Here is a 21,698-nt window from a genome sequence, read left to right as displayed (position 1 = left end):
CATGCTGCCCTTCTGCCTAGTGAGAAAGCAGCATAGAGGGATAGAAGATGGACACTCTTCTCCTCCTGCATGAGTCACAATCTAAAAAGAAGCTGTTCTTTGTACGTGGAGAGATGCACAGAGGGATCATTCTGACACTATTGCTAGTGCATGTTCTGCTCTATTATTCCCTTTATCACCCCATTATTCCTCATGCATCCTCTGGCTGGAGGGAGTCCTTGCAGGCAGTCTCCTGGAGTGAACAGACAAGAGTTTGTTTATATCAGTGGCTCTGAAGAGGGGAAGGAGGAAACACCAAAATAAAGATCTGCTTTGTGATTACTAAGGAAAAAGATGAGTGGGATAAGAAGGGAAACCACAAAGAATTAGAAATCCCAAACATAATGATGGAGGAGAAAGGAGCAATTATAATAACATTTATTTTGCATCTGTCCATATGCACGTCCATTTATTTATATAAATAGCACTTGGCTGTTCACAGTATGAAGCTGGTTGTCAGTGCTGCGCTTCAATGACTAAGGCACTGGTGTGGGCCTCTATCACAGCTGATGACAGCTACCAATTCCTCTGTCATGTTAGCTTTGATTACAAGCTCTCTCACAGCAATACAGTGCAGTATTTGTGAGGAACATTTTCCCATGCACTCGTGTCAGACTGACCTAAAAGATGTTCTTTTAACAAGTTACCTCTGGACTTGTTTCTTTGGCAGGATAAGGCTTGCTCATGACTAGAATAGAATACAGCTCACGTTCTAGGGCTCTACTGTAGGTCTTCAAGCAGCCTAAAAGTTTGGCTTTATCACCTCTGTTTTACCATTTGGGAGCATGGCTGGGAGCCATAAATATCACCTTAAAGATGGGAGTCTCTGTGAGGAGATCTGCAGGGCTTGCCCCACATGGAGGGCAGAAGCAAGGGACCAAGAGGGGAGCAGCACTGACTGGGAAAGCCTTGACTGGAGGTGACAAAGACTGTAGAGTCCCAAGGAGTTCAGGAAGAGGCTTTTCCTTATCTATGTGTGGAGCTGACGTGGGTGTTAAGAGAGTAATAGTAAGGAGAAATCCAGCTGGAAAAAAGTTGGAAAAATTACCTGCCAGGTAGGTGGTTTAGGATAAACATTTTGGAGCCTGTGATTTCTACTGTGGTATAACAAAATATCTGTAACATGGAGCAGCAGACCTTCTAGACATCATCTTTCCTTTGGCCTCTGAACTGCTCATGAGCTGGACTTCCTTTTTCAGTGGAAAGGAGCTGTAAGGATCTAGGGGGACCAGGATATCTCCTAGTTCCCAACCCCCAAGAGAAGGGGCAGTCCCAGACAACCCCCTTTCTGTCTGATTGCTGAATAACCTAAAGTGCATGGGGGTTCTGTGCAGATAATTCGTAATGACACAGATTAGTCATCTCCTATTGCGGTTTAGGGACGTGGTCCAGCTGTCTGGCCTGTAATGAACGTCCTGTTGCTAAAAGCAGAGGGGAGCACAGGACTAATGCAAACAATGTGCTCTTCAGGGAGGCACAGAAGTCCCCTTAAGCCTGGCCCTGCAGTACTGATTTCTCTTGGCTGGAACCAGAAGCTGAAGAGAAATCCTCCTGACCCGTGGCTTTGGTACAAAGGGGTAACTAGAGCACTAATGCTTGAAAGCTGCACTGCTTGGTGGGGTTTTCTCATTCTTTCCTCACCCAACGAGTAGAGAATGAGAGAAGTGAAAATAATCCTTCTGCTTACCCTCCAGCACGTGGAAGTGGGTCCCTATCATTGCCCCTGTTTAACCTAGGGAGGAAACTGAAGCAAAGTAAATGCCAAAGTCTTGTGAGTGGGTTAAGATCAAAGCTGGAATGAGCCCCTCGGTGCAGTGCTGAAGAAAAGAGGAGGCCCCTTGTGATGGTTTTTTTCCTGTCTTTCTTGACCTCTGAAGGGTTAATGCTGGAGTCAGAGACTTTGTCCCAGGTGGTTTGTGAGGAAACCATGGGTTTGGGTGGAAGAAGTGATCCAAAGCCCTTGTCCCTCTGGTGTCTCAGCATGGGCAAAGCTATCCTCTGGTTAGGTTTGACAAGAGCAGCTTTAAAAAGCAAGCCACAGAGGTGGGGTCCAACCGGAGTACTGTTTCTCATGGCAGTTGAGTTTGGGGAGAGGAGGAGAGGACATGGTGGGGGGAGTCTGAACTTGGCGCTGGTCTGGGATTCTGCAGCGTGGGTACTTTAGCTCTCTGTGCCACACTAGTGCACAGGCAGAGGTGGAGGGGCTGTGTCTTTTGCTGGGTGCCTGCCTGCAGTCAGTGACATCAAGGTGATGCACCAAGAGTGTCCCTATGCCATCAGACACCCTCCTCCATGGGCATGGCATTGCTCAGCTTATCTGTACCCCCTGTCTGATCAGCCCTCTGGATGTTCAGCAGCCAGTGTGTTCAGCACCTTCTGTTCCTCCAAAGACGCTTCCATTTTAGGTCTAACCGCATGTTTTCCTGGTCTCTGTGTGTGCTTTATTACAAACAGCAGTCAGTTCTTCAGGGATCTCTGTATAAGATCATGATTCACCTCATTTGGAAACACTTTTTCCATTATTTCTTTTTCCAACGTTTTCCTTAATCTAAACCAGTGCACAGGGCTGCTTGCTCCAGCTCCAATGGCTGAGCTTGGCTGAGCCTGCTGGGGTCCTGAGCCTGCATGGTCCCCAGCCAAGTGGGCAAGAGCAGTTGCCCCTTTCTCCCCCTTTGATTCCCCTCAGAGGCTCCTCTGAAGCTCAGCAGTTGTGGTCTTTTTGTGAAATGAGGAGTTTTGAGCAAGGAGCTAAAAATACCTCAAGGAAAGCCTGGGAAGATGGTGATGGGTTTGTGGCAGCTGTGGTGGCCTTGCTTTTTCCTTTCTGAGGCAGATGGCAAGAAAGAGTAAAATACCATTTGTTAGCAGGGCTGGAGGAAATGCCGGTACAAGTATCTTGGAGAAGAAATTATTCCAGAAACGAAGGGAATTACTGTGGTATTTCCTGTCAGTGTTGTCGCTTGTTTTGTTTGTGTCGCAGCAGGGCCTACAGGCGCCAGTTGAGACGTGGGCTCCTCTGTGCCCCATGTCATATGGAAATGCATGTGGAAAGAAAGCTGTTCAGGTCATACAACCTCGGAGATAAACGTTTAAATTTTGTGCTTGGTTCTGCCCCTCTTCTGCTTCATGGAGTGAGTCACAGGAGGTTTGGGTTGGAAGGACCTTCGAGCTCATTTCGTTCCAACCCCCTGCTACGGGCAGGGACACCTCACACTAGTCCGAGTTGCTCCAAGCCCTGTCCAGCCTGGCCTTGAACACTTCCAGGGATGGGGCAGCCACAGCTGGGCAACCTGTACCAGCGCCTCCCCTCCTTCACAGGGAAGAACTTCTTCCTTATATCCAACCTACATCTTCCCTCTTACAGTTTAAAACTATTGCCCCTTGTCCTATCACTACATGTCCTTATAAAAAGTTTCTCTCCATCTTATAAAGCCCTTTTTATATATTGAAAGATTTCTTTAAGGTATCCCTGGAGCCTTCTCTTCCCCAGGCTGGGCTTTTTCTTCACAACCTTAGGCAAGGCACTTTGTTCTTTTATTCCTCAGTTTCCCCTGCTTGCTCTGTCAGCTGACTCAGTAATCACTGTGCTCCATGAAACCATTGCAGAAGTTCTCTGCCAGAGCTCAGTGTTTAAGGCTGGTGCCATGTGGCATTGCCTTATCCCTCTCCTCCACTGCATTTAACACATGCCTTTCTTGAATGTCTCAGCTTGTTCTCCTGCATCAACTATCCTCTCTTGATTGAGGGGAGAACAAGGCTGATGTTAACCCCATTTAACATGTGGTGGCAGGGAGGTTAAATAGCACCACTGGGATTGTGCAAGAAGGAGTCACTGTTGTCTTAATTCTTCAGAAAATTACAAAACCAATTAGGACCCGGCAGCTTCTGCCACCCTCACCCCTTCTGTGACCCGTTTCAAGCATTTGCATGTTGATTTGAGGTCCTTATGGAGAAGGTGCTGATCCTGCCTTCCCCTCAATCATGTGTTTGAGATGCTGGGTGCAGACTCGTGTGAGTCTTTGCTCTAGCTCTTGGCGGTGCCCCAGACTCCCTGTGTAATCTCAAGCCGGTTGCTCCAAACCAGATTTCCATGGGTGTAAAAAATCACAGCCTACTCTGGTATTTAGGAAGTGCTTTGCATCCCTTTGGGATTTCCTAGTGCTTTGGGCACTGCCCACTTTTTTTTATTCACTTCTTTTTTAAGGAAAGAAGTTTTTGTTGCTGATAGCCGTGATGAATTTAGCTTTAGCTGTGGGTCAAAAACATAAGCAAGCCAACGGAAGACTGGAAAATAAAACTGCAATCAACTCCTCAGACTATAGATAAATATGTATCTCTCTTCCAAATGTTCGTGATCATTGGTCTTGGTATTGAGAGAGATGGGAGGTTAGTGTGTTATACTGGGAAAGTAAAATGTCATTAACAAATGAAGTGGGTTTTCATTCCCCTGTTGCAGCCGGTGTGTTTGTTCCTCCGCTCAGAAGTGGAGCTGAGCAGTGTGGGGCAGCTGGCTTACTTCTGTTGGCTTCAAGCCGCAGCACATCGGCCCTCTTGTTGATGTAGAAGAAAAGGATGCAGCAGGGTCATGGCTTATTGTTTTTTTCCTTTTCTCCTCTCTCTGGAGCTTTGTTACGAGTGTTTTGACATTTTCCAGCCACAAGCTGTTTTTCAAAACTTATTTGTCTGTGAAATTTGTGTTGCTCAGCATAAACAGGCAGTGTGTACTGTGTCCCAGCTTGGTGGAGCATTCGGGTCTGCACTGAAAGTGAAACCTGTGTTTTGAAAGGTTTCCTGCAGGGAGGCCAGAGCTGTGTGAGCCTTTCCCCTTACACGTCCTGCTCCTTTGTAAGGAGAAACCTCGAAAGTTACTTGCTCTGATTTTTTTTCTCTTGCCTTAGAGAAGGGCTTTGTGAAGCTGCATGCAGTAAACCTGCACCAGCTGATTGACTGCCAGCACCCAGAAGGGATGAACCAGCCAAGCCCTATTCAGAGTGGCACATGCAAACAAAAATTGACAGTAAAGAGCCATATCTTTCTTTTCCTTTTCCAACAGAGGTAATACAAGGTGACAATCCCACCTGTGTTTGTGTGTCTCTCTAGAGTGAGTTGGATGTTCCCCATTGGGTTGGCTACGGTCATCTCTTCTTTTGAGTTTTGGACTTGTTTAGAGTTAGCTTGGTATCTTTATGCACTGGTTCTAGAAGTGAACCTGGAGTTTGTTCAAATGTTATTGGTTCTGGAGAACTGGCTGTTAGACACTGAGGTGATGTAAGTGCCTGTTCAGCACAGGCCTGTAGCATCGCTGGACTGCCCCATTTGGTGACTATCCCAGCACTGGTTCTTCCCAGCCTTTCTGGAAACACAAAAAATACCACGAACAGAGCTGAAAAGGATGTGTTTCAGATGATCCAACATGTTTACTCCGAATCCGCCTGGGTATTTTTAAGCTTTTCAACTGAATCGCCTCCAGCCTTGACTTCCTGAACTTTGGTGGGTGTTTGCAGAATGCGAGGAGCTGTCAGTTTAAAAATAGACCTAAGGGTGCGTGTCCAGCTCAATTTCTTCATTAGAGACAAAGTTGTTTTACTGTGGGTCTGCTTTCCCTCTCAGAGGATGGAAAGTGTGCCTTCATGCGCTGACAATCCAGGGTTAGAGATAAGGCCCTTGCTCAGGAAGAGCTGTCCCCCACCCAGTCAGGGATTATCCCTGTGAGATGCAGGCTGCATGGGACTGAGCCCTCCCTGGTGTTACACCTCAGAGGGAGGTGGTGAGCACTTTTTTCTCCATGGGGATAGAACTACTATTTGAGGAAGCTTGTGTGCACTAGTAGGGGCAGAGCCCTGGTTAACTGGGGGGCTAAACCTGGTCTGGGAAGTAAAGAGGGCTTTGATTTTCCTTGGAGATCATTGGAAAGTTCTGTAATGAGCCAAGGGGTGCTAGAGGGATGCTTGGCTTAGTCGGAAAAGCTGAATGAATGAAAAAGTTCCCTGTGGTCTTGATCACTGCTAAACACACACAAATAGAGGATGGGTGGAAGTGGCTTTTACTAGTCCCTAGTAAACACACAGTTGTTTGTTCGGTCTGCCTGTGACTCTGCTGGTTTTTGGGCAAACTTAATGATTTCTCTTGGGGTGAGCAACAGGTCAGTTCAGGGACAGCATTTACTGTCTGGAGTGAAGTGGTGCCTGATACACTTTACATTTTGTAGGTTCTAACAAAATGACAGCCACCACCACCCCAGCACTATTTGTTTTAAAATCTAAGACTGTTTCTCTGCTTCCATTATAGGATGCTTGCTTTACTTCCAATTTCTTTGCCCCAAATATTCCTGTGTTCTATTAAGTGTCTTCTGAGCTTGGCTTTGCTTATTGGCTTTCCAACAGAAAAGTACTGGGGTAAAACCATGGGAAGTGCTGAAGATGGACAAATATCAGACATTTAACATGTTTGCCTCTTTAATAATAGTGCATGTTCCCAGCTGAGTTCAGAGCATTCCCAATTTTCCACTTTTATTAATGCATTTCATTAAAAACTAATAGTTACACAGATGAGTGAGTGGCCTCTTGTTTACAGAAGACATTATTCTCTGACAAACATGTTTGTCAGCAATGTGGCATTTCCCCAAGTTGGTGAGTGTAGCAGCCACTTTGACCCTAAATAGACCAGATGCCCAGTAGCCTTAGGGGTGTCTCCCCAAGAACTGTCAGCTTTGGATCTGCAAGGCAATCTGGGATTCAGTTTGGGACCTAACCATTTTCTGCTTTTCTTTCAGCAGCGGAATGTCAGGATCAAGTTTGAATATGAAGGAGAGAAAAGGTATGTACCCAAGCCAGTCCCCCACTTGTATAGGGGCAAACTACTTATTTTACCCAATGTCATCCTACTGACTTCAGCCATCTGCAGATGAGCTCACAGTAGGACTCATTCCCTTAAAATCAACAGTTTTATATATGAGGGCTTTGCCTCCTCATCCCATTTGCCACAAGTACCTCCTGGGATTTGCATGCAGGCAAAGTGTTTCCAAGCTGGAAGTCATTAAATGCCTTTTACCAGGGACATAGGGTGCACACTTGGATCCTTTTCTCTTTTTAATTCTTGAGCTCTGCTGAACCACAGCTGAGCTGCAGCCCTACAGAAATGTGTCCTTTGATTAGCAGCCTGTGACACTTACTTAAGATAACCAGATTTTGGGCATGGGTCCCATGAAAATAGAGCTAGGAGTTAAAGCTTGCCCGCCCTTCCCTGCTTGACATTTTCATGGAATCACCTCTGCTTGGGGACTGTGGCAGGGCAGGACACAGGGCTGGAAACTCACAGGCTGATGGTCCAACTTGCGTGTTAAAGCCAAAGAAAATTGAAGTAATGTTACTGTAGGAGTAGACTGTACCTGCTGGTATGTATCTATAGAGATGCTGCATGTGAAGGTATGGGAGAGTCACAGGGTTCCAAACTGCATCTCTTCCATCCCTCCCCCCTTATTCAGAACTACTTGTTGAAAATGGAAATGATAAATCACTGACCAGTGCCTGATCCTGGGTCTTCTCTAGCAAAAGGCTGCTATACTTCCTTCTCTTCTGCCTGTACACCACAGTGGGGGAAGGAGCAGAGGTGCTGCACTAGGATTTTTGGTAGATATTCTCACAGGGTATGTCAAGTTCCCTTTTGAGCGTAGCAGATGAAGCAGTATTTCTGTGTGTAAAAGTGAAGAGCAAGCTCTATGCTTCATAGTAGAAGAATACAGGTTCTTTATTCTGTATTATTAGTCTAACCCCAAATTCTAGTATGCCTTTACTAAATTGAGACTATTGTTGTATTTGTTTGTGAATACAGGATTATCCAGTTTCCAAGACCAGTCAGATTCAAAGAAGTGGTGCAGAAGGTCACAGATGCTTTTGGACAGACGATGGACTTAGTCTGTGTGAACAACGAGGTACTCTTCTCCTAATTGCTAAAGGAGGAGGCTTAGGGTGCATGGTGCCCATTTCCTAATTGAGCAGTGGGTTGGTTTTTAAGGCCCTATTTTAGTGTTCATATGAATATGAAGAAAAATAATCTTATTTTGTGGTTCCCAGCTAGTGAGCATGCAAGTGCTCTTGTCTGGACACAACTCAGTTGAATTCTCAGACCTGAAGCCAGGCTCTTTCTTCTCAAAAATATTTCAGTTAAGGCCTGTTAAATGGTGACACAGGAACATTTGCTTTCCCCTAGAACAAAAAAAAAAAAAAAAAAATCTGTAACTCCAGCAGGGGAGGAATTAAGTAAGTGTGATGATGGATACATTGTCAGTTGAGCTGTGCAGTCAGCAGCAATAGATATTTTCCCATCAGCACCTTTGGGGTAATAGGACCACTTTCAGAATGTGTCTGGCTGGTGAGAGCATGCTCAGGGCAGAGAGGAGAATGGCTGAGACCAGTGGCTTTCCTGAGAGCCACATGAAGTGACTGTAGGCTACAGTGTGTTTGGGAAGGCTTCACATCCAGCCCATCTTAGAGGCAAGCTGCAGGAGCATGGCAAAGTCAGAGCATGATGGACAGTGCTGCTAACACAATTCACTGTGGACTGTTTTAACCCAGAACCCCAGAATGATATGCATGTTCCTGTGGCTAGGTCTGCAGTGAAACATGCATCACTGAAGGTTGCTCTAGCAGGTCCTGTGGCCATATACAGGCAGCCAAGAAACCCTTCCTCTGCAGTCTTTGCATTTTAAGGCTTGAAGACATTTCTTCTCCATCCTTCTTTAGAATGGCCACTATATTTTTCTAGCTTTGTCATTGAGCCCAGCACTGTGTCTGAAGGGAAGGTACTGATGAGGGCCTTTACCTAGAAGGGGCAATCCTTGGCATCTGCTTTAGTGTGCTCAGTGTTTTCTTATGAGGCATCTAGCCATAAGCTGGGCAGGCATCTGGGGTCACTGAACTCTCAAGGTGGTTTTGGCTTTGGGAAGGAGGAGTGGGCCAGATGACAATCAGGTGGGCTTTTAAACACAAATTCTTTTTGATCTGTGCTGACATCTTGCTTGTTCAAGTATTAGTTGCATATTACTACTAACAGCCTTTTATTAAAGAATGAATGGGGAGGGAGGTTGAAAAGGGAACTTTCCCTCTCTCTTTTTAAGTTTTCTCCCTTCCGTTTCAATAGAGTTTTGATCCACAAAAAAAGTTGCTATTCTTCTATAATAGGTACCTCATGATACCAAAGTGTCTGCTGGATTTGGGCTTTGAATGTAGCCAGGTTTCTAATCTTGGGCATTCTCTGTAAGCCCTCCTGGGAAAAGCCTGCCATTGAATTCTCCAGGAATGACTCATTTCATTCCAGGTTTCTTTCCACGGCAAGAGAAATTTTTTTCCAACCACAGCAAACAGAAGCTTAAATAAAGCTTAAATAATGCATTTTATTGCATGTTAGAGTCTGTCTTCCTGGGCACGTGCACAGCACGTAGCAGGAACATGATTAGCCCTTTGGGTACTCCTAACTTCTTAGGGCTGAAGAATGACTTTCTGTGGTTTTGTTTGCATAAAAAAAACCCCTCTTTGAGAGCTCACACCTTTGGAAAAGAGGTCTGGGCAGTAGCAATTCAGGATTGTTGCTGTGGAAACATGATGAGCAGACAAAAGTGGCCTTTGGGTAGATAGCCTGCATGTCCACATGGTGACACCTTGGCATTTGGCTCCTAGCGTCTTCTGGGGCAGATTTTTGAGTCTCATAACTGCAAGGCTTAGAGGTAGCCTGACCACAGATCATTACAAGTAAATGTTTCACTCTCTCTTCATGCTCAGAGGGAACTGTGCAGTAATGCTCTGCTGCCATCAAATGTTTTTCTTGCAGTAGCACCTTGTAGACCAAAAATACATTGAGGTCAACAGGGCCCCTACAAAAGCTTGCTAAATGTCAGTCCCTGTCCCAGTGAAGCAGGAGTCCTGAAGCCAAGATCATGGAGATGAGCATGCCAGCTGGGTGGAGCAGGGGCATGCATGAATCACACCCTGGTGGGACCATGGAATCAGCAGGCTTGGGCTGGTAGAGATAAGAGTGGGGCCTGGCAGGGGATGTACTGCATGGGGCATGTCTGCATGTCAGTACCAGGCTGGGCTTATCTTTCCAATGAGCAGGACAGCAAAACCCGGCCTGGCCATAGGCAGCATGGTGTGGCGTTTGTTAGGCAGTCAGAAGCCAGTTTTTCAAACTGTGACTGTTACCTTTTCATTTGTCCCATCTCCACAACCAACTCGTGATGTGACTTTGGCCATAACACTGGGCCTCGGTGTGCCACCAGTTCCCTTCTGACCTCCCCTTGCTTGTCTCCCTGAGGTGGTCCATCAGCATCATTTTGGATGATGGAAGATTAAGGAGGGTTAAAGCCTGGGGAAGTAGTGAAACCTCCATTAGGGGGGGAAGAGATAAAGGCATATTTAACAAGCATTTGTCAAGAATTGTTGGTGCCAGTTGGTTCTGCATTGGGCAGGAAGATGAACTAATTGACCTCTCAGATTTTTTCCCAACCCTATTTCCTACTATTCTTCAGCTTTTTGCAGTGTCTTAGAGTGAGGTCTAGTAATACTGTTGTACTCACCCTATGCACTCACTTTCTTAGACTGCAGTGGATTGACTGCAAAGTACCATACTAAAACATTAAGGAACATTTAAACATGCTATTTAAAAGGAAGAAGAAAATCTAATAAGCTTTATTTAGTGAAACTTTTGTGTAAGTAAACTTTGCTGTTCATCATGGCTGTTCACTCTGCAGACAGAATAAACCCAGTTACTGGAAACGCACCCTGGCAATTACAGATGTGGTTCTGCATGAATCTGTATTTAGTTTCATGCCTAGTAGGTATCTGTTTCTGATATCCACATATGCCACAGTCTGGAAGCCAAATGGAGCAAAATCTATTTGCCAGATGTGGGTAATAGGTAAAGCCAAGCTAAATACTGGCTCCAGTCCCTTTTACAGGAGGGCAATTTCTGGCTGACGTTTTTGGCTTCTCTGAAGCAGGCATGCAAACACATTAATGTTGTGATATTCGAGTGAGATGGAGTGACCTGCAGAACATTCTGTTCAGAGCAGCAGCAGAGGAATTGCTCTGAACGCTTGTGAGTAGCTCAGTAAAGGGATGGTTAAGTAATGGGACTGTACTTACAGTGCAGAGTCAAATTCTGCTTAGTGGTGAAATGAGGGGGAGCAGCATTCTGCCATCTCATTTCTGTTTGGGTGAATGCAGGAGAGAGGGCTTGCCTGCTTAGTGCACCTGTGGAGCCCTTGTGAACCTCAAGAGGGGTAAGCAGTGCACCAGGAGAATCTCTTTAGCTGTACTGCTTAAGGCAGCAGACTGAGAACAGCTGCAAAGCACTTGGGAGACATGTTCAATACCATCTTTGTCTTGTATCTGTTGTGAACATGGGTTATTCATTCAGATCTCAAAGCTTAACCATGAACCATGGTCTAACCATTTACTCCATGGCCCTCTACTTGGTGAGTACTTTCATTTGTGTGCAAGCCCTGTCCCAGACTGGGAATCTGTTTCCAGCCTTGCTTGTGAGGCCCAGCCCAGACAAGACTGGTGTTGGTGTTTTCTGTAAACCCTCCAGCTGGTTAGGTCCCTTGCTTGGGATCTGAAGGACATATTCCTGAACTTTTCCCCAACCAGTCTAGTTGAGAACCAAAGTCCTTACAAGCCGATAGGAAATCCCAGGGCAAAGCTTTCTCAAGAGTTTCTCTTGGAATCTTTTTCCTACACAAAATAGCTAGTTTTCAGACAACGGGTTCACAGCCACATTATCTCTCTTCCTGGGTGAATGTGCTAAATGCTTTGCTCTGGAGTCTCTTTTTCTGTCTTTTTGTAGAAACTTCTTTACCACGTTTGCATACCTTGCACCAGAAGAGCACTCCTAGCTCAAACTGGAGTTTGTTGCTTAACTATCTTTTGAGAACTGGCCTTGTCTTAGCAATTAGCATTGCTTCCAACAATTACACCTAACAGCTGCATTTTTTTCACCTTCTCATCCTATTTCTGGATATCAAAACTCTCCCATGTCAAGCTATGGGGGTCCTGGGTATCTAATTTGGGACTGTGTAGTCTACAGAATAGCTGGTTGTATTAAACTTAGCTATTGCAGTGCCCCTTTGCAGACCTGGCTTTTAGTATCTTGAAGCTGGGTGCCTATGGTACGTATCAGCTGAGGAGTACCTGCTATCCACAGCTGCAGGAGCTTTGTTTTCTTGGGATATTTTGGGCCCCTCACTACCAGAAAGTCATTTAGATGCTGGAGTGAGTCCAGAGAAGGGTAATGAAGCTGGTAAAAGGGTCTGGAGCACAAGTCTTAAGAGGAACAGCTGAGGGAACTGGGGTTGTTCAATCTGGAGAAAAAGGAGGCTCAGGGGAGACTTTTCATTCTCTCTATGACTACCTGAAAGGAGGCTGTAGTGAGGTGAGGTCAGCCTCTTCCCCCAAGTAACAGGATGAGAGGAAATGGACTCAAGTTGTGCCAGGGGAGGTTTAGATTGGATATTAGGAAAAACTTCTTCACTGAAAGGGTTGTCAAGCACAGGAACAGGCTGCCCAGGGAAAGAGTTGAGTCACCATCCCTGGAAGTATTTAAAAGATATGTAGATATGTGGCACTCAGGGACTTGGTTTAGTGGTAGGCTTGACATTGTTAGGTTTATTGTTGGACTCGTTGATTTCTAAGGTCTTTCACAACCTAAATGATTATATGGTTCTATGACAATGTTAATCCTGATGTTTATCATATAAAATAGGTGGCCTGCATATGACTCAGTTCACTGTCTGCAAAATGGGGATGAAAGATAACCTTCCTATCACACAGGAGAAGAGAAACTCAATCCAAACCTTGAAGTGCTCCCACTGTAAAAATAGCAGCCTTGTGTGCATCTGAGATGGTGGTTGATGAGCTCAGGCTATGATCCTTGGCTGGAGTATGGTAGCAGTACAGGAGGTGACTGTAGCAGTTTCCTGAGGTGAGACCTCATCTCTGTTGGCCAGGGCCCACAGTTTTCCTTTGACCTGCTCATCTTTGAACTCCTAGCCTCAGTGCACACAGTCTGAGCGTATTTGCCTGCAGGCGAACAGCCAAACCCTCGGCAACACCCTGGGATCAAAGAGGTAGACACAGGTGGCTTTTGAGTGTCTTTTTCTGTGGTGGTTGATCTGAGGTGTGCTTGCTGTTGCTGGTGGCATGAACCCTCATCGCCTGGAGGCCTGAGCTGCTTGTCAGGAGTTCTGGTAGCTGTGGCTCCCAGTAAGACCAGCAAGAGCCTACTGGGTGTTGTGGTGACTCGTTCCCTTTGGTAGGTGCAACTGCTGTGTACTTTGGCACAGGCATAACATATGTTGTTGGCTGGATTCAGTGCCAGTGCCCGAGGCAAGCTACAGAGGCTGAGGCCTGGTTTTTATGAGATTAGGCAGAATGCCCTGAATGAGGGGCAAAAAAGTTGTGTGATTAATCTTAGCCCAGGGCAGCAGAAGGCCACAGAGCCCCTCTGAAGCGCAGCTGTGTTGGGCATTGAAAACTGAAGGCTGTGTTGGACATGGTATACCACACAACAATGTCAGGAGGGTCCGATTCCCTTTGGAGGTACGAGAGCAATAGTCTGCCACTTAGCAGAAACATATCAGGACCTTTAGCTGCCTGATAGATGTGGCACTGTGTATTTCTCTGTTCTGGTTACCTTGTAAAGAGCAGAAGCTGAATTTGTCTTGCTGGAAGTCGAAGTAGTTCTTGGAGGGAGAGCAATGCACACCCTTCACATTAAAAGGGAAGAGACCTAGTTGTGAAATGTTGTTCCCTGATTTCATGTGATGCCCAGACACTAGGGAGACTGTTAGTGTACAGGAACAGCTGTAGAGAAGGACACTGAGAATCTACCAGAGTAAATCCTTGGATACAGTTCACTGCTTTCTTGAAGCACCATTCTATGGTGATCTTCCCAGGAAGAAACCCAGAAAGAATGTGTGGGGCTGTTTTGGGGCTGGGCAGCAGCAGGTCTTGCCTACAAACTCCAAGATCAGAACAGCCCCAGAGTAACAGGCAACAAGCCTAAGGTTTCATCTCAGCCTTCTCCTCTTCCTACTAGCTGAATTGGTGACGTGACCTTTAAGCTCTCTGCTTGCAGATGTTTTTTGTTGTGATTTTTTGCATCTGTTCTGTGGTAGATGAGAACTTGGAAGAAAATACTAGAGCTCAGCAAGCTGGAGGGCATAAGGCGTCTGTTTTCTGTCCACCTCCTTGGGTTCCTCCCTTGTCCCCTGATTCCCAAACTGCTCACTGTAAGGATCTGGCTTCCTCTGTTTACCAAAAAGTATGACACTACCATGTTCCAGTGTTTGTTCAATTCCTTCCAGCTCCTGATCCCACTGAAATCCCAGGAAGATTTGGACAAAGCGATGGAACAGTTGGAGCTGAGCCCTTCCCTGAAGAGCCTGAGGATCCTTGTGAGTGCTCCAAAGAAAGCGAATGTGAGCCCTTCACCTTCTATGCTCTTTTGTATCCGGAGCGAGATGCCTTGTTATTGTGTTGGGGAGTGGAAATGAGTATCCTGATGGTGGAGAGCAAAGGGCAAGCTGGTCATGAGAGGGGTCAGCCCTGCTCTGTTTCAGCTGCTCAGAAATCCTCCTGTGGTGGCAGTCCAGAGCCTGAGCTCAGCTCCCCCTAGCTCTTCCTGTATCCTGTGAAGGGTTAATACTGCATGGATTCTCAGGCAAGGTTAAACCCTAAGAGAACCCCTTGTGCTTTCTGCCTAGGGTTGCTGTCATCATTCTTTTGTAGCTTCTCCTTCATATACAGGGTGGTGCCCTCACCCTTGCCATGCTTTCTGGCAGCATGGAAACTGTTCCCTCCATGTCATGCTGCAGTCCTGCAGGCCAGGAAGAGCGAACTGGAGAATCCTTCAGTCTCCTGCAGGACTGTCCTTCCCCCCCCCCCCCCCCCCCCCCCCCCTTTTATTTATTTGTTTTTTTTGTGAGCTCAGTGGTTTTGCAGTTAAGCCTGTTAACTTGACCTCGCCTGCACGGAGTGTCTTGCCAAAGCACATGTCGTGCTGCCCCAAGCACAGGCTGTAAAGCAAGGGATTCGCAGATGTTGCAACTCTGTGTTTTTTTCTTTATACTTCCTAGAAGTACCAGAGAGGCTGAGAGTCTTGAAATTCATAGTGTTTGTCCCCATGCTGCTGCTCACAGCTCCTGGAACTTCTCCACTCCTTTTAAAGACACAGGGAGCATGGAGGAGAGGCTCTGATTTGGGGGCAAATCTGGGTTCAGGCCAGGGATCAGTTTTTTTACCTATCTAGAAATAATGCAGTGCAGGAGCAGTCTTTTGTCAGCTGTCTCTATTGACCATTACCAACTGGAGCTTAATTAGAGTATTTCAGTAACGGATGTGAATTGTTTGTGAATGGCTTTTGGGGGTACTCTAGATTACTTGCATGTCCTTTTTTTTATTGGTTTTGTTGGGTTTTGGTTTTGTTTTTAATAGTTCTTGGGGAACATGGTCATGGTGTGTCCACAAGTGCTCTGGCCAAGTCTAATCATTCCCTTTGTCTGATTACCAGCTCCTCCAGCCGAACAACAGCAAGCAGCACGAAATGAGGATCTCCAGATCCATGGGTGATATCATGGGATCCCTGTACAAAGACTCTGAAAGGACACGGAAGTATTCAACAGGTCAGCAAAATGCAGTGCTCTGTGGGTTGTTTTGTGCTGGCCACCATCTCCTTTCTCTTTTCTGTCACAACTCTGTACCTGCTGCAGTCTGGATGGCTACCCTGATGTCTCCCATCAATAACTCAGTGCAGTTGCTGCTTATCCTCAGCCTGAGGAAGAGACTGCAAGCTGCACAGGTCAGATGAGGTTGTACTGAGCAAAGTCATGTTCGCCATGAAAGCTAAGAAGAAGAGGGGATCTGAGGTGTAATTTGTAATGCAGTAATAAAAATCTTCAGTGAATTCAGTTCTGCTGAACTTTATCAAAGTGAAGAGTGAGGATCTACAGAAAGCCAAAACTTTTTTTAGGCCTTGACATACTCCTTTAACTACCTGCTGTTGTTCTCTCCTCCTTTCCCAGTTAGCAGGGTAATATAGCTGAATGCACTTAGGCTTCTTTGCTCCTGAGCTGGGATCAACTTCACCACATAAGAAGCTTACAGATATGTGTCTCCATGCCATCAGTCTGTTCTTGCTTGTCTGTGATAGTTGCTTTTCTGGTTTCTCAGGAGAATGGATGTGTGCAGTGTTTTGCAGTGGTTTCAGATGAAGGGGAGCATCCCTTTCCTTCAAAAGTACTAAGAGTAGGCACCTGTAATCTCGAAAGCCAGGCTTGCAAGTGCCTTGTCTCTTCTTGCAGCCCTGGAGGGACTGAAATTTATTTGTAGCATTGTGTGGTCTTTTGTTGGTTTTCTGTGTTTGAGTTTATGCTTTTCTTGCTTTCTAAAATGCTCTAAGCTTTTTGAAGTTACAAGTACTCTTGATAAGCTGTCTGTTAGAACCTTTTTTTGTGAAGAACATTGTGGAATTTTGTAGAGAGTAGGGTGTCTTGTGCAAAATTGGTGTAACAACCCTATAATTTATTCATTTTACACCCTGTAGTCAGGATAATGATTTTGTCATACAGTGACTGTTTTCTGCCATGTCTGTGGGTGCTGGTTACAGGTTAATTTCTATAGGTCCCTACTGTTTTCATGCAATGATTTGACAGCTGTAGAAATGACCACATCAGAGCCCTTAAATAAAGTGGGACCTTACAAATACGCATAAAGATATATTTAATCCCTCAAACATCCTCTCTATTTATATGACAGTAAGCACTTCCAAACTCTTCTCTGTACAACAAAAGTACATTTTTCTCCAAGGATTTGCCTTTTTTCTCTCGTATATCCTGTGGTTTGTTTTATCTCAGATGATATATAGGAAATGTTCTTCTGGGGTAGGTCCAGCATAGCCCCTTGTGCAGCCGCATCCGACTCTTACTGAAGCCAAGGGTGGGTGGTACAAGAGCTCTCTGTGGGCCTTATGGTTCAATGTACTAGGCTTATCTTTTTCTACTGTGGCTTTTTTTTTAGCTCACACTGCTCTTGAGAGTTTGCCCAGGGTCTGGCAGAGTCACTAGATTACCCTGAATGAAATGCACGCACAAATACATAGTAAGGCACAGAGCCTCAGCAGAAATTGTGCTTGAGTGAAACATCTCTGCTGTTTGCTTTCTTTCTGGCACTTGTTGAGCTGTTAATGTAAACCAGCAAAGAGCTGTGGCACCGGGAATTGTCACTGATGTGTGAACTGAGCGTGATGGGCAGAATTGATTCCATATGTAACTGTGCTAGCTACAAGATTAGTTCTTGCAAAGTCAGAATTTCACACTAACTTCTGTGCCGTGCTTTGGCCTTTTCTGTTTTGGAGCTGCTGTAATAACAAGAGGGCCCCTGACCAGGTCTTTACTACTGCCTGTGAGATGTCACTGCCTTGAAGAGCATCCTGTAGATAAGGCAGATAAAGGAAGAGATCTCAGCTCTTCAAGGGTGAGAGCCTGAGATACAGATGGATTTTGAGGGAATGCCTGAATAGCAGAGTGGAGGAATGGGTATTACATGCTTATTTAAATCTAGGTATGGATGAGGAGGACCAGACAGCACCAGATGTAGGATGTAGGGTGTTAACACTGGGATATTCAGGAGGATCTGCATGCTGATTGCTAATGCACCAAAACCAGTGTCCTTGATGCTGTTAGGTAGCAAAGGTAACCAGCCCATGCTACAGTCATCCTTCTGGGTTTATTTCCATGCAGACAGTCAGTTTCGGTCTTTGTTTGAAAAGGGGTTGCAACAACCGTCTGCATGGTAAGAGCAATCGGATCTTTCTGGAGTTATCTGGGTCTATATGGAGCTACTGCAGCTCTGCTTAGAAGGTTTTTGCAAGCCAGGAGATTAATTTATTCTCATCTCCTGAGCCAGAACTGGGTAATCTAACAGCTGGGCAGAAAGTCCAGGAAGCCAAAAGGGAGAGCAGTGTTTCAAATGGAGCATAAAACTGAACATCAGGCAATAGAGATGATCCTGTGTTGTGGTTCCGTGAACCAGGGATTTCACTGAACCTGGTGGATAGTCAAAAGGCAGCCTTAAGAGGCTGGGATTTCTGTAAGTGAAACTGCTATTCACTTCCAGCTGCATGGTTTTTTAGTGTTTGCTTCTCCTGTCATCAAAGTATTTGCTATCAAGAGAGGATCTTAACTCAGTTCAGCTTTTCTCTTGAAACCACATTTAAAGGGAGATTGAAAGTGGCTTTATAAGAAAAGGTGGTTCAGGGTCATGTTCTCAGTGTTTTCTGAGACGTCTTCTGTTTTTCTGCTGACTTTGCCATGTAAGCAGCAGCAAAAAATAATGAAAGTGCATGTTGTTGGCACAAGCACATTGGAAAAGGGGGGGGGGAATGTTCTGAGGAAGGTTTGGCTATTTTTCCTTCTGGACAGAAAATGTCTTGACTTCATGTCCCTGAAAAACCTTGTGCAAAGTCAATATTTTCATTTCTTTTTTTTTTTCCTTTCTTTCTGTAAACTTCCAAAGCTGAAATCTCCCACCCCCCTTTTTTTTTTTTTTTTTTTTTGGTGAGGGGTGTGGGGGGCAGAAAATGTTCCAGTCTTTTAGTGACCAGCATCCACAAACATTCAGCTGAGCGCCAGGAGACTTTGGCCAAAATGTATTTGGGTTCTGGATTTTCAGGTAACTAAGAGTTGCCTTTATTTACTTTGAGGACGTACACATTTCAGATCATTATCCACAAATGATTTGAGAGCCCCATTCCTGAATCACCATTTTAGTGGAAACATTTGCCAAAAGCTTTCTTCTAAAATTATAGAATCATAGAAGAGTTAGGGTTGGAAAGGACCTTAAGGTCATCTAGTTCCAACCCCCCTGCCATGGGCAGGGACAACTCACACTAAACCATATCACCCAAGGCTTCATCCAACCTGGCCTTGAACACTGCCAGGGATGGAGCATTCACAACCTCCCTGAGCAACCCATTCCAGTACCTCACCACCCTCACAGTAAAGAATTTTTTCCTTATATCCAATCTAAACCTCCCTTGTTTAAGTTTGAATCTGTTACCCCTTGTCCTTTTTTTAAATCTCAAATTATTTTAAATTTATTTTGTTCATGGTGGCAGACCAGGCTGCTGAGCTGTGGCATCACGTGCCTGCCAGTCCCCTCCAGACCACGAGTTCATGCTGGCTGGATCTGGGCTGTCAGATATGGACCAGCCATGGGAGCAGCAGGACTTTCACCTCAGAGAATTGCCACTGCAGTGATGGTGCCCAAGTTTTCATGGCTGCCTGGACACTTGTGCAGCAGCATCAAACCTCCACTATAGCATGCTGAGAGGTTTTAAATACAGATCCCTGTATTTACAGATCTCCTGTTGCAGGAGTTGGGATGGATGATACCCCCTCTGTTTTGAGGAGAGTTTGGCTGTGTGCATCATGCCAGCTGCTTTAGGGCTGGAAAATGGGCCCTGTCCTGCTTATTAGGACACCTTAAATTTTGCCTTATGTCAAGATGCGGGACTCCATCCTCAGAGGATCAGTGTGGAGAGGATGGAGAATTGGACCATGTGCTCACACCTCCCCTCAACAGTCACAGAGTGAGAAGTCTCCTGCAGGTGTATCTCCTCTTTGTGTGCTGTTGCATCCTGACCCCCATATTTCTGCCAGGGCTCAGAGGAACAGCACATCTTGACATGATGTCCCTCGCTTGGCTCTGGCGACGTCATCCCAGGGCTGGGCTCTCTGTGGCTGCAGCTGTGAGCATAGGCAGCTGCCAGCAAACCCTCCCCAGCACTGGCTTTTAAGGGGCTTCTCCTCTCCATCAGGAGCCCTACTTGATGCCAATCAGTGATGGAAGTTTAGGGAAGGACCTGCAAGGGTTAGGGAAGGGGTGAAGTGAGGCAACATGGAGATGGAGGGAAGCCAAGCCTGGCACAGGGGAGCTGGCTGTACATGCAGCACCACAAACTTGCACATACTGCATGAAAGACACTTCTTAAGTAAAAATAACAGAAGAGAACATGAAAGACCCCAGTACATGCCAGCAGTGACTGTAAGTCTCCGTGCTGGCCTGGTTCACCCTGCTCAGGACATGCTGTGCTCTAGTCTCAAATATATGGCTTTACATTACTGCCTTCAACATGGAGCAGGAATCCTTTCCCAAAGCACCTTGCTCCAAAGGGTAACCGAGGTCAGATGCTCAACCAGTGCCAATCTGCAGAGTTCTCTGAGTTCAGGAATCCTCAGCACAGCTACTGAGATCAGACTCATAGAATGTTTAGGGCTGGAAAGGACCTTAGATACAGCCAGCATTTGGCTTCTAAAGAAGTCCCTCACAGTCTGCCCTATCTGCACTGGGTCTGGGGACTGGAGCTGATGTGTAATCCTGTAAACCCCAGGAGGACAGTCCCTTAGGCGTCTCCTCTCTCTGCCTGGTGCTGCTGCTGTTTCTTGAGTATTGGGTCAAGTGTGAAGAACATCTATGATGTGCCAAACAGGCACATCTGGGCTTGTATGTCAGTTTCTTCCTCTGCTTCTGGGTGGGTAAAGCAGCATTATCTAGTCTATCCAATATGCCTTGTTTTGCCCTCACTATGCATTAAGCCTCTTATTGAGTACCAGGGTTGCTGTCTCTGCCTGATCCCTGTTTTCCATTGTCTCCCACCAGCAGCACTGAGATTGCCTGAGGTTTTGTTCACGTGGTAGGGCTGAAGAAAGGAATCAACAATGGCCTTCAGGGCTCTGCTCCCACTATCTCCCTGTGTTCCTCCAGGGCAGATGGACATAAATGGATGTGAAGCAGCAGCAACTAGTTGTGCTGGAGGTCTGAACTACATAAATTACTTGGACCAGCTCTTCTACCCAAACAGTCTGAAAGGGATCTGGTTCAATCCAGCAGTTTGCAAGCATGCAAAAGACTAAGCATTTTGCTTAACTTCCTTGCCTGCTGGGAAATGGCTAGTGTCTTATCCCCTCTTACAGTTTTTGGCAGGAAATATGACTCTGGAAGGTCAAACACAACTGACCTGATGGCTGGGAGTAGTTGTTACAGGCAAAGGCTTACTGTGAGATCATGCAAAGTCTCCACACTTGTGATAAAGTGCATTTAACTCCCTGGGTTCAAAATCAAACAGGACATGTATGGCCCTTTGTAAGCTCTGTGTCAAAGACTTCCTGGGTCATGAGTGGGTTACTGCACTGAGAGACCTCAGCAGTGCTGAGCAGACCCACACCTCATCCTAGCAGTAACAGAAATGCTCAGTAGGGCTAAGATACAGCAGTTTTACCACACCAAATCCTCTAGCAGCTTTTTGGAGCAAGAGCCACCCAAATGTCCTTAAGCTGCATTCTGGATTGACATCTGCTAAGCAAATGAGGGGATAATAATGCAGTGGTATGTCCAGGGTGCCCAAACTGTTAAATGGTTAAACGTTTGTTTATTTATCTTCAAAGAGAGGATGCCGTACTTCCCAACTGGTTTTGTTTTCAGGGCTGGTGGAAAGCCAGTTCATTATGAGTGCTGCAGCACTCGAGAGATTCTCCCCCCTTGATCTTGGCACTACTTCAGTTGGACGTTTTTTTTGCTGTGTTCTTACCCTGCAGGAAATCTGTGAAG

The 21,698-nt window shown here is 45.9% G+C and overlaps 1 protein-coding gene across 4 annotated transcripts in view; it reads left to right on the top strand.

The window, feature by feature from the left end:
- LOC101877908 (mitogen-activated protein kinase kinase kinase 3-like) overlaps positions 1-21,698 on the top strand; it is a 77,157-nt gene that overhangs the window by 38,109 nt on the left and 17,350 nt on the right. For 2 of the 4 annotated variants that reach the window (XM_031049836.2, XM_013129303.3), the window contains 4 exons: positions 6,812-6,855; positions 7,870-7,969; positions 14,399-14,512; positions 15,604-15,715. In XM_031049836.2, the coding sequence (XP_030905696.1) occupies positions 6,812-6,855; positions 7,870-7,969; positions 14,399-14,512; positions 15,604-15,715 (370 nt within the window). The remainder of the gene's footprint in view (positions 1-6,811; positions 6,856-7,869; positions 7,970-14,398; positions 14,513-15,603; positions 15,716-21,698) is intronic. The other 2 variants (XM_031049837.2, XM_031049838.2) reach the window with 2 other exon arrangements.

This window comes from Melopsittacus undulatus, chromosome 1 (assembly GCF_012275295.1).
Source record: "Melopsittacus undulatus isolate bMelUnd1 chromosome 1, bMelUnd1.mat.Z, whole genome shotgun sequence".
NCBI classification, from domain to species: domain Eukaryota; kingdom Metazoa; phylum Chordata; class Aves; order Psittaciformes; family Psittaculidae; genus Melopsittacus; species Melopsittacus undulatus.
The sequence above is the reverse complement of the archived record's forward strand: the minus strand, read 5'-3'. Positions and strand labels throughout refer to the sequence as shown.